The sequence below is a fragment of the Ciconia boyciana genome, chromosome 12 (genome assembly GCF_034638445.1).
Source record: "Ciconia boyciana chromosome 12, ASM3463844v1, whole genome shotgun sequence".
NCBI lineage: Eukaryota > Metazoa > Chordata > Aves > Ciconiiformes > Ciconiidae > Ciconia > Ciconia boyciana.
Genome location: NC_132945.1, coordinates 7,623,696 through 7,636,036, shown reverse-complemented (window position 1 = coordinate 7,636,036; position 12,341 = coordinate 7,623,696). Strand labels below are relative to the sequence as shown.

At 53.8% G+C, this 12,341-nt stretch overlaps 1 protein-coding gene across 2 annotated transcripts in view; it reads left to right on the top strand.

Moving 5' to 3' along the window:
• PCDH19 (protocadherin 19) overlaps positions 1 to 8,832 on the top strand; it is a 60,037-nt gene extending 51,205 nt beyond the window's left edge. For both annotated transcript variants that reach the window (XM_072877529.1, XM_072877530.1), the window contains exon 5: positions 3,916 to 8,832. In XM_072877529.1, coding sequence (XP_072733630.1) covers positions 3,916 to 4,505 — 590 coding nt within the window. In that variant the 3' untranslated portion in view covers positions 4,506 to 8,832. The remainder of the gene's footprint in view (positions 1 to 3,915) is intronic.
• The last annotated feature ends 3,509 nt before the right edge of the window (positions 8,833 to 12,341 follow it).

The following is a 12,341-nucleotide window of genomic DNA, read 5'->3' as shown; positions in this document are numbered from 1 at the left end:
TTAAGGAAGATGTTTATTCCAGGGGTGGCTGTTGCTTTTATTTTATTTCATATTCGCTATGTGAGAGCTTATGTTTAGCAATGACACTTTTTTTTCTGTCAAGCCTGACTTCAAGATAACTCCTCACCTCTTCATGGCGAGGCTTCTGCCAGGGTGTTTTGCACCTGGGGGGAATAATTTTAAAAGCGACCCTGCCCTAAGGAGCTCTGAAACGAGATTCAGGATTTGTGCTGGGTGGAGGCAGACTGGCTGAAAAATGGACGCTGCTGCTGAGGGACCTGCGCACCTCGCGTGCCAGACTGGACGGCCGTCACCCATGCATGGCACCTGCCCCCGTGAGCTGCGCAGCGTCGCTCCGGACGGCCTGCGTGTGACGCAGCTATCCCTGCCGTCTGCTTTGCAATAGGACTCTCCCCCAGTGCGCGCGATGTGCTCGGCTCGTTAGAAAGCCCAGCCCAGCTCCCAGTGGCTTGCACAGCCCCGGGCCGTGGTGTTCTCCTTCCCTGGGCCGTATCGGCTGGCGGGTCCTTGCCAGCCTGGTGCATTGGGCTCCCTGGGGACTCCTGTCTGGGGTGAGGTGTTTGCTCGGTGGCTCGTGCAGAGCATCGCCGACGCCGCGGTGTTGCTCACCCAGCGTGCTCCTCCGTTGTTTCCTCCTCCCTTGGCTCCCACCAGGCCCCGGCGGGCAGTAGTTTCACGCCAGCTTGCTCAACCCCCTGTCATCGGTGCGCCGGGCACGGAGGCGGGAAGCTGCCTGTTTTGGCTGCCTGCCACTCGTCGTGTGGTGCGTGGTGCGGTGGTTATTACCTGGGCTTTGCTCCTTGCATTAAGAACATTTTTTAGTGCAGACAGTAACATATTGACTAGGGCAGGTCTAGGGCTGTAAAAGAATTTCCTGGTGTCCTGTTTCCGATTGTTGAAGTGGTAAAAAAAAAAGACAGAACAGTACAATAAAGAGCCCGTGAATGCGAACGACCGTCCTGGGTGCCGTTGGGGCTGGGCGAGTCAGACCTAGCTGCAAAGGGCAGCGCCGGGAGCGGTGCCCGGCAGCTCCGTGCCTGCCCCTGCTTTGGGGCAGCAGCTGCTCCTGCACAGGAGGAGGATGCGCGGCGACAGCCCTGGGATCAGCCCGCCGGAGGAGCCCAGAGCCCTCGGAGCTTGCCTTTGGACCTGGGACAGCAGAGGAGTGCTGGGGTGTTCGCGTGTATCAACAGGGCAGGCTCGTGGCATAAAAATAGAATTTTATGTCAGTGACAGGGTTAGAGAGCGATGGGTGGGTAGCTGAAGATCCTCATTCTGCCACGGAGAAGCGGCTGCTGCTCAGGGCCCCGTGCTGGTCCCTGGGTCTGCTGCCAGGTCAGGGCTGGTCTGGGCAGCCCGGACACGTGTCGTCCCCAAGACCAGGATGGTTTCTGGCTGCGGGACGTGGTCTCCGCAGAGCAAAGCTGAGACGTGCGGTGGGGACGGGAGCAGGGAGGCAGAATGTGCCGTGGAGCTACCTGTTGTCTTCAGGTCTGTGGATGGCTGGTGACATCCTGCCTGTCAGCCTGGTGTCTTTCATACTCGTTACATTCCCTTCATAAAATAAAAGACTGAAATGGTATAATTTAATGTAATGCTTTTCATCTCTTCTCCTGCCTGCATTTCAGCTGCTGCTGGCGCGACTTGCAGACAAGCATCTCGGTGTCCCAAGCGGATCATCTCCCCAGCAGATAGGCACTGCACCAGCAGTCTTTAGTAAACCTGCTCTTAAAGCACAGGTCTCTTTCTAGGGTTTGAGGAATATCCACTTGCAGTACAGTAATTGGTGAAGCCCTTGATTTGTTTTTAACCGTAAAACGTTCCAGCTTGGAAGAAATGGATCAAGGCAAGACAAAACTGCCTGTGCTCCGTCTGGAGTCAAGTGTGCCTTGGCTGCGGTGATCCCGTGGATGTGGGGCTGAGCCGTGGCGCTGGGCTGGGAAGGTAAGGAGCAGCAGCTCCCCCCGTGCCTTCCCGCGCTGGACCAGCCAGCCCAGCGCGTGCCCACGTCTGGCCTTTCATGTTTGCGGCGAGACTGAAGTGATGTGTGCTCCAGCAACACGCCCAAGGTCACACAGCACAATAAATCAGTGTCTCATCGGCGATGAGAACCCAAGATATTTCTGTAGCCCCTCCAGCCATCACCAAGTCCTCTGCTATCACAGCCAGACTACACAACTTTGTATGCCTGTAGCACCCTTTTGAAGTTAAGCTGTGGATAAATAGGCAGACAGCCACTTTCTGGGCAATTTTTCTTTTTTTTTTATTTTGCTCAAGTACTTGAAAGTAACAGAATCAAAGTATAAGAGCATGGGCTTTTAGATCTCAGTGCAGGTTGTTCTGCATGTAAGGCTCAGAGCATCCTCCTCTCAAACTGCTGTAAAGGTGGCTGCCGAAACCCAGACCTCCTACACAGCCACGCGGCACCATGCTCCGCACCACCGGGTAGTTGCTGTGATGTAGAGAAAAAGCTTATGTTTTACCCATAGATTTTTCAATTAATTGGCTTCTTCTCCTTTAAAAAAAATCCTTTTTCTTTTTTTTTTTTTTTGAGGTCTGCCTTTTACTCGTTTATTCTCTGTAAGTGTTAAGCTGCTCATATTTTGGTGCATTGTGTTATGTGCTGAGAATTTTTATCAGCTGCCCTAGTGCTCGAATGTGGTGGAAATACCAATGCGTCTGAGGAGCGGAGGTTATGCACACAGATGTACAAAGCATCAAAATGAACGGTTTGCAGACGGATGGGAAGCAAACCCAGGCTGAGTCTGCACCTTCGCAGGCTTCGATCCATCAAACCGGCACCGACCGAGCGCGGTCTTGTATGGGTACTGGCATCAGTGCTTTAACGCTGCTTTGCGTATATATAGGTTATGATAGGAAGGAGCTACGTCTTTGCGTAGGGAAAGGTTGTGCTTTATGAGGGCTAGTTGCAATTACAAGTTCTTATCAAATGAAGGAAAATTCGTAAGCTGAGACTGAAAAGCAGCCGGGAGCCTGCGGTGTTCAGCGGGAGCCACAGTCAGACGCTCAGCAAACGCTGGGGAAGCTGAGACTCCTGGATTTGCTTTCCAGCTTTGCACTTGGCTGAGCCCGGCTGCTTCCCTGGGCCCCAGTTTGTCCGTCCGTGATGGGAGGTGAGGCCCTGCAATCCCTTGGGGCTGGCTGGCAGCACGGGGATGTGTGCGAGCACTGGGCACGAGGGTTTGCACCCGCCTGGGAGCGCTCAGAGCTGGGCGTGGAAGGTCCTTGGAAAGGATTAAACCACCACTCCATATTTCAGCCCTGTAAAGTGGTGTCAGGACAGCCCTAAGTCGAGAGAAGGGATCTTTATTGCTCTCGTATGAATAAAGCCCCAGTGCTAGGAATGACACATTTAATCTTCAGTGGAGTGGGCAGTCTCGGAGATTTATAAAGCCTCTGTGGGAGGTCAGTGGGATTAAGCAAAAAGTTAAAACACAAATATACACCAAAAACCCAAAGAAAACCCCCTCCTCCCTCCGCTCCCTTCCCCCCCCTGCAAAAAGTCAAGCCTAAAAGTCACGTCAAACCAAGCTTAAAACACGGTGGCTTTTAGCGCTGGTTACTAAACCCAGAAAGTGCTGACTCGGAGCAGCTCGCCACGTGGGACAGACCCGCCGTGATGGATGCGCAGCTGTAACTCCTTTCCCCAGGTTGCAGGTCTGGTGGCGGCAGATGACACACAACCTGTTGGAAATTGAACTCCAGTCTTTAGAGCAGCAGAGAACTCACAGTAAAAAAATCCCTCTTCCGAGCCCTGCCTTAAAAATGGTTGCTGTTTGGGGTAGGATAACCGCTGCTGGGGTGGGAGTGATGGGCAGCGCCTGGCTTGGCGGGGCTCCCCCCTTCACCGTCCCTTGTGTTTTCTGCACGCAGATCAGAGCGAAGGATTTCATTGCAGGGAGGAGTGCCGCATCCTGGGCCACTCGGACAGGTGCTGGATGCCCCGCGGTGCCGTCCCCAGCCGCGCCAAGTCCCCCGAGCACGGGAGGAACGTCATCTCGCTCTCCATCGAGGCGACGGCGGTGGACGCGGAGCCTTACGCAGACTGCAGCACAAAAAGGACCTTCGCCACCTTCGGCAAGGAGGGCGGCGAGCCCCTCGCCGACGAGCGGCTCGCCAACCCCAAAGGCAAAAGAACGGTGGACCCGGCCGCCTGCAGCCCCAAGGTGAGCGGCGCCGTCCGCGAGGCGGGCAACGGCTGCGAGGCTGTCAGCCCCGTCACCTCGCCCCTCCACCTGAAGAGCCCTTTGTCCGGCAAGCCAGCGGCACCGTACGGTGCCGGGCACTGTGCCGGCAACCGGGAACGGGAGCCCTTTGGGAACAGTGGCCCTTCCCGGCCGACGGAGGCAGAGCCCCGGGGGGCGGACAGCGAGAGCGGCGGGCAGGAGGGCAACCTGCTCCTGCAGGAACGCCGGGAAAAGGACTCGCCCGGTGCCCGGAGACTAAAAGACATCGTCCTCTGAGCGGCACCCAGCGAGAGGAGGAGGAGGAGGAGGAGGAGGAGGAGGAGGATGAGGGACCGCACGATTCCCAGCGCAGATTGTTTTTATCGCTTACCAATGGTTCACAGATTGCTGTATTTAAAAGCTTTCCCTAAATGTATTGTTTATAAATTAAGCTATCGTTAATGTGACAATCCCACTTGTCTCAACAGGCGGCAGGGGTGTGCAGCCGGAGCAAAGTAGCTGGTGTTTTGCTTTTGCCGGGAGGCGGTGGGTGGCGGGGGCAGAGGCGAGGCCCCCCCGGTCCTCGGGAGCGCTCGGTATCCCCTCCTCGGAGTTTATATATTTTTATACCTCGAAACAAAGATCAGTTTCCATTCCTGGAAGTAATTGAATGGCAAATTCCTTATTCGGACATCTTTAGTAATCACCCCGGCGGTTTTGTAGTCTAGCCAAAATAGCGGCCATTTCTTGTGTGCGACTGTTCAAAATGACAGTCCGGTGAGTTTTAATATTCGCCCAACACGAGGTTGTTTGTATTTTAAGATGTTGCTATTTTGCTATTGACACCCCTGCATTTATGAATCCTTTTGCTGTCACATGCTTATCTGTACTATTATTGTATTTGATATTGCAAATTACTGTATGTCTGGTGATGGCAAAAGGCTTTCAAGCTTAAAAAAAAAAAAAAGAAAAATCACAATCATCTTACTTAAACCTTGGGGAACCTGCAGTTTTCAGACCCGGTGGAGCAAGCGCTTCTTCCAGCCCCCACCATCGCCTGCAGCCTCCCCCGGCTCTTGCAGGGCAGCGACAGGGCATTACGGGAAGACGTTTTGGGGAAAATTCTGCCTGGATTGCAATTGTCAGATGCACTGTGCTGAACTTTTTCCCTTACCTGTTTCTTTTGCATAATTTCAAGGCAACGCATGGAAAGTTTTCCCAGAAGTTGGTTGGGTTAGTTTTTTTTCCAGTTCCCGGATTTAGATACCCCGTCTCCAATCATTTCCAAGTCAAAGTGATGGAATTATTTAAGAGATCTAAATTACCTTCTCAATTAGACACACACTTCCACATCAGCATTTCCCAATCGTGATTATGCCAAGTATGTGTGTGTTTGTATGTCACCATGGCATGGATTTTAGACTGTTCTGATTTCTTTCTATCCCTGCATCATAAATAAGTACGGAATGAGCAATAGTGATGTTAATTTAGGGGCAGACAGGTGATACGTAACAACGCTACTAATTCAATTAATGTGCCTTCTTAATGGAGAAAAAATTAAAGCAATTCATTATTTTTTCTCCTAATTAAGGACTTTTTTGTGTGGGTACAAATTTACTCATATAAAATGGATTTAAAAATTGAGCTACTTTAATAGCCATTTTGTAGAGGGAGAGAGGGAAGGGGTTTCACAGCTCTCTGCTCTCTTGCAGTGATAATTCCTCAGTGAGGTATGAGTAAGGTAGGAGGATTTCAGTTAGTGTATTATTATTATTATTATTATTATTATTAACCCTTCACCGGACAGATTTTCCTACCCTAAATAATGTTTCCTAGAATTTAAAATTATGGAAGGGAAAATATATAGCTCTTGCCAATGTTTGCTGTACCAGCAAGTTGAAATTAGTGGTTTCTAGAGAAATAGTCTTTCTAGGTCTACATATCATGATAAAATATTTGTTACTTTGATTTATTTAAATTAAAAACATCAACAAGAAAACAAGCTCCAGTCATTATTATCCTCAAAATAAAATTAAGCTCCGGCCATTCATTTCTTCAGGGCACATTGATCCTGCCTGAAGTCGTAGCTGGTCCGACACAGGTCCGCAGTCAGTCTGTTCCCCCTGCCACTTGCCTAGGGCTAGGAATTGGGAAAGAACCGACAAAAAAAGGGTCATCTAATGAAATTTGTGACGCTTCCCTCGCTGGTGTTGATGACTACCTCATTCACCTCCCATCCCACGCATTAACGTGATGTCCTGCATCCTTCCGGAAAGCGAACCGGGGATTCTCCCTTCTGTTCTGGTGTTTGAGCCCATTTTTCAGGGATGTGTTATTTCTGTTCCTGCAGTGTTTCCTGCCTGTGTACTGTTACTGCTGTCATTTATTTCTGTTTTTTTTTCCCCAAATGTGTGTATTATTATAACACAAGCAAAGAAGAAAGGGGCTGGCTTGGGGCTGTTGAAGTAACTGGATTTTCTGTAACTGTTAGGCTGGGTTTATTCTGATGTTACCTGTTTTTGTCAGCTCTGGGTGGTTTTTTGGGGGAAGCTTCTCGTATGTGTTTGCTGAGTGACAGAGCCTGCGATGCCCCGTCTGTCAGATCCTCTTGGCTTCGCAGGGCCACGGCCCCACGTCGCCCCATTGTCCGCCCCCCACCTCCAGCAGGATGGGACCCGGCTCCCCCATTGCCATCGCAGGGATGGGGAGCGCGGGTACCCCCGTCCCCAGGCGCCCCGTCACCATCCCCAGCTGACCGAAAAGCGCTGGCCGTTAATTTCTGCTGAGCGTTGCCCTCTGCCTGTGGAGCTGCCACCACCAGCCCAGCGTTTTGGATGAAAAATGCTAACTGAAAAAGAAGAAAGAAAAAAAAAAATAAATAGAAACATTTCTCTAATTTACCCAGAGGAAATGTTCCTTGCCACTCTGAATAAAAGCGCAGCCGAGAAGGAATGTGAAATAATTCTGTATTAAAAGGGGGCATTAAAGAGGTCAGTAAACCCTTATGCCTCCAAGAAAATCGTTTAAACACCAGTTTTCTGGGCTGACCCGGGCTGCAGCCAGGGATGCTGAGCGAGGGGCCCTTCCCTGGCACGTCCTCGCTGCGTGGGGCCGAGGGGAGAGCCGGAGAGCGGCCCCGGCTCCGCCGCCTCGTCCATCTCCTGAATATGTTGCTACTCCTGTCACTGTCCCTCTGTGTCACTTCAGATGAGTTCAGGGCTCCTGGGCAAATCGCAGTCTGTCTTGGTTTTTTCCTAGTTGCATCAAAACTGGCCATGCAAAAACATTCAGAGCTGCAGGGCAGGCAGCGTTGGTTTTTTTTTGGGAGGGGGGGTCCAGATGTAATTATTGTGGTTTTTAATAACTTAAACCTGTCCTCAGATTTGGTTTGGGAAAAATCGCTGGGATCTGTTGGTTTCCTCCAGGCAAACTTGCTCTGCTCCCCCGTTATCCCCCGTTTATCCAGGAGAGCAGCAACCTCCTACGATTCTCCCCCGAGCGTGGCGAGGATGCCGTCTGGAGCAGCCCCGAGGCTGGGGACCAGGGGGGATGAGCCCACCCTGTGCTGGCCCCGGGACCCTTCCCTGCTCCCTGGGGAGCCCCCGGCCTTTCCCACCCTCGAGACTGCGCCAGGAGGGCTGATGGAGGGCTGGCAGGGACGACTGACGGCTGGAAAAATACCCCCCGAGCTCCGTCCTGCTGAGGTTGTTGCCGTTCCCTGTTTGTTGTGAAGCTGGAGGTGGCCTGTGGATCACACGTTGTGCAGAAGTGAATTCCTTTTTTTTTTTTTTTTTTCAAATAGGAAACAAGTTGCTTTTGTAAAGAACACACTGTCTGATGAATATGTTGAAATTATTCTTGGGGGAAAAAAAAGATCTAATTATGAATGGAAACACATTTGTCTGTCATTGGGGAAAATTGATGATCTTGTTGCCACAGCTGCTTTTGCAGCTATGGGTAATCTCTGATCCAACCTGTGAGTCGCGGTACCCGTCAGGGAGAAGCCCAGCCGACCACGCTGCAAGCGCTGCTGAGACGGATCCTCTGTCGGCATCAGCTGATGTTCAGCTGATCTAAGCTGGGATATAATCTTCAAACACATCTGACACAAACTGGTTTTCAGCAGCACGCGCCTCCTTGCAGCCTCGCAGGGCGGCAGGTACGAGCCGCGGGTCTCGCACCGTAACACCGGCGCCTTCCCGACGCGGGAAGAGCCAGCGGCGGCACGGTCGCTGCTCGCCTGCCGGCAGCGGGCAGGGCTGCCGCTGGACTGAGCGCGGTACGTCTCGTCATGGTGTCTCCGTTGCCGAGTATATGAAGAATAAATTGTTGTATATGCTGATATGTATGTTATGTACATTTTCACAGTGATTGAATCATTGTAAACAACAAAATGGAAAAAGGAAAAAAAAAAAGAATCACCATTCTGTCTATTTTATGAAGATGATGAAGCAGCTTTATTAAATTATTACGATTCTGTTTCAAAATGGTGTACCTGCCACATTGGGTTTTTTCATCTGATGAGAACTTTGTTTTCCACCTAAATGTGATTTTCTTTTCTCTGCTTTGAGCATCTAATGCATTTTAGTATTAAAGCAATTATTGAATAAAATGGAAAGTAAGTGTTTGGTTAAATAAGCCTAAGTGGGTTTGCTTTGACGGGCTCCAGGTGCTTGTCCTGCAGAAGCCAGCACACGGCTGGGCACCCGCGTGGTCTCCTGGGTGCCACCCCAGCCCCTTCCCCATCCGCTTCTCCCACAGCTGATCCGCTTTGGCACCCGAGAGGCTGCAAACCTCAGGCAGAGCTTTCCTGGCCCCGAGGGGGGGTCATCGATGTCCCCACGGGTGACCCGCTGGGGCGGGCAGGCTCTGAGCCCCGTCACGGCTCTGGCCGTGGCAGAGCCTCTCTCCTCGCCCCCGTGAAACCCGGCACGGTGCTGGTCCTTCACACCACCACCCCCTCACCCTCGGCGGAAACACAGCTCCGAGAGGGGTAAGCGTGGGCAGGAAACACCTCCAACACACGCCACTTCTCCACTGAAGCACGGTAGAGAAGAAAAGACTTATTTTCCCTAGGTTTTCAGGAGGGCACTTTGGAGGCTGTTGGGAGATGGTGAGGAGCGTTCATTGCCTCTGAATTAATGGTCTGTTCATGGACCGCTCTTACGCGTGGAGCATCCGAGCACTTTGTGGCTAGCAGGGGTAAATGCCCTCCCCTAACGGCCTCTGCTCATTCAGTGGCTCAGCCGGGGTGACACCGAGGTGGAACTGCAACAAGAGCAGCGGCACGGGGAGCCCCTTCCCTGGCGCGGGAAGATGCTTGAGCTGCACGCCCAAGCATCACCCGGCATGGCTGGGGCACACGGGGAGCAGCGGGCAGCCGGAGGTAGCCATGCCTGGATGGGTCCCCCACCGCTGTAACCCCACGGTAGAGGCTCCAGCAGTGCAGCGGGGTCTGGCCGACTGCCCTGGGGTCAGCTCCGGCACAGGCGTGTGTTGCACGGGGACCCCGGGCAATGGTTTGCAGCCAGCCCAGTGCCAGGACCCGGGGCCTCATGACACCCTTGTTAGTGAGTCGTTTGGCAGGTGGGTAAAAGGAGATAAAGCCAGGCTGTGGACGGGAGGCTGGTGGTTGTTTGGGGGTTTGCAGCCTGTCTGGGGAGCAGTGGTGCTGCTACAGACCGATGCCCACGCCTGAAGAGGCAGTGAGCTGTGTTGCAGCTTCCCCGAACCGTGCCCCCCGCCTGCTCCGGGGATCGAGCGCTGGAGCCACCATGGGCTCATCTCCCAGGTAGGGACTGACCCCGTTTGAGGGGGGAATGGCCCCGCTGAGCTGCCCTTGAACAGCAGCGGTGGGAGGCAGAGGAAGGAGGGCAGCGGCCGGGGGGGCTGCCCGGACTGCAGCGGGGCTCAGCGGGGAGCTGGCAGCGGGGCAATGCAGAGCCCCAGCCCGGGGGCCAGGCGTGGGCTGACCGCAGGCTGAGAGCCGAAACGGGGCTGAAACCTCCCCAGAGGGAGGACTCCCCTTGCGGCATCCCAGGCCAGCTCTCACCCAGAACCTGCCCGGACCCTGCGGGCGCTGGGCTCTCTCCTGATTTAATAAACCTCCTCTAATGCCAGTCAGCTCGCCGTGCTGGCTGCAGGCTCCTGCTCGCAGCGAGCTGGGGGCTCGGAGATGTCAGGTCGGTGACATGTCCCCGCCATGCTCCCCGGCCAGCTGTCGCCGTCCTCTGTCCCTGCCGGCACACCCCAAAGAGCTGCAGCATCTCCTCTGCTGAGACAGCAGCAGTAACGGCGGCATTGAAGTTTGCATAAATAACAGTGCCAGGAAGGGCCGAGGTGGGCGGCGGGAGGGAACGTGATTGAGAGTCTGCTGCAGATAAAAAAGGGATTCTTCTTTCAAGCGTGCCTGTCTGGAAGCGCTGCTGGCCCGTAGGGGTGTGCTAAATCTTACTGCTCGGCAGGCTTCCTCGCACTGGGGGACAGATCCTGAGCTGAAGCAAGCCCCGGCGAGGTCCCCGGGGCTGGGCTGGCTTTGGCCAGGCAGGTCTCTCCCCAGCACTGCTGGGCTGGAGGCTTTGGTCTGTGCCAGGCATGGCTGACAAGCAGGGGCAGTCGGTACGGAGAGCTGGGTGCTGCAGGCGGGCTGGGCTCTCCAGGGAGCTGCTGCCGCCCCAGGGCTGCCCCACACCAGGGGGGACCCAGCCTGCGGCCCCCGGAGCTCCCCGGCATCCCTAGGAGAGGCTCCCTGGGGCTGTGCCGGGGGCTGGCTGTCCCTGCCCTCCTGTGGGAGAGAGCTTCTAGGGGTGCTGTGCCGCACCCCAAGGTGCGGAGCCCCCCGCCTTGCCGTGCCCCCGGCTGCGGTGAGGGGCTCAGCCGCAAGGACCGGCTCGCTGAAGCCGGAGAGAGAGAATAAATTAGCAAAGAAAGCAGCCAGCCCTCACCGGGCAAGGTTCAGAGCTGGTTCACAGACACGGATCTCATTTCTGTTTCTTCTGGACATTATTTTATATTATATTTGATGTTAAACTAGAATGTCTAAATAGAGCCAAATTGGATTAACAAGCAATGAATTATCATACACTTTGACTGTTAAGCCCACAAAGACAAGAACAAATAAATTGGACGGATCAAAGGCCTGAAAGCACAGAGCGAAAATATATATAATATATTTCTGTTTAAAGCATGGCTCTGCAAACACAGAGTATTGCGGGCAGGGAAGGGGGGAGCGAAGGCCCCCGTCCTGCCTTTCTGTTGGTCCTGGATCTGGGCTCTGCTCCCATGGTGCTGGTGGGGAAAGGCACGGGACCGGCGGCCTGCCGTGTAGCTGCTGCCGTGTAGCTGCTGCCGTGTAGCTGCCTGCAGTCGCTTGCCTTGGGCAGAAACCAGAGTCCAACTTCACCGGCAGCCCCAGCGGGCCTTCCACTTGTTTAACTTGCATCTGTTTTTTGTTTTGTGTTGTTGTCCTTTTCTTTTGAACGTGATGTAACCGAGCGTCCCCAAAGAGCCATCAGAGAACAAACACAGGCAGGTGTACAATTATAGAGCTCACCTCTGCTGCCGTGCGTGGCCCTGCACAGCTCCCTCCTCTGCTCCCAGCCCTCGGTGATGGGAACGGGCTGCGACAGGAAGGATGGCTCTTTGGGGACAAACTCTGGGCTTTAGGGTAGACATCATGCCGTTGGCGGGGCAGCTTCTGCGGGGACGTGGTTGGTAGCTGCTGTGCTGCGGCGTGATCAGTCATTGCAACCCAGCATTGGTTGGGTTGCAAAAAAACCCACCCCAACAATGCACCACTGTAGGACTGCTGTAGAAAACCCTGCCGTGGCACTTTCCATTAATACAGATAAAAAATTGAGACACGTGCAAACAATATTAACCCCATCACTGATCAAGCTTAAAAGCTTTTCCCAAGAAAAATTGTCTCTGGATTGCAGTTAAATAGTGGGCAGGGGGATCGCTGCCTGCGGAAGCCTCTGCCGCGGGTCCCGTGCTGCTTGCAGGTGCTCTGGCGCGGGGCGAGTGAAGGCGGAGGGGATGGCAGCAGAGGCTCAAGGGCAAACACGAGGCTGATCCCTTGCAAAGCTTTAGGACAGAAGAAACTCAAAGTGGGCCCAGTGCTTTGGGGGGAAC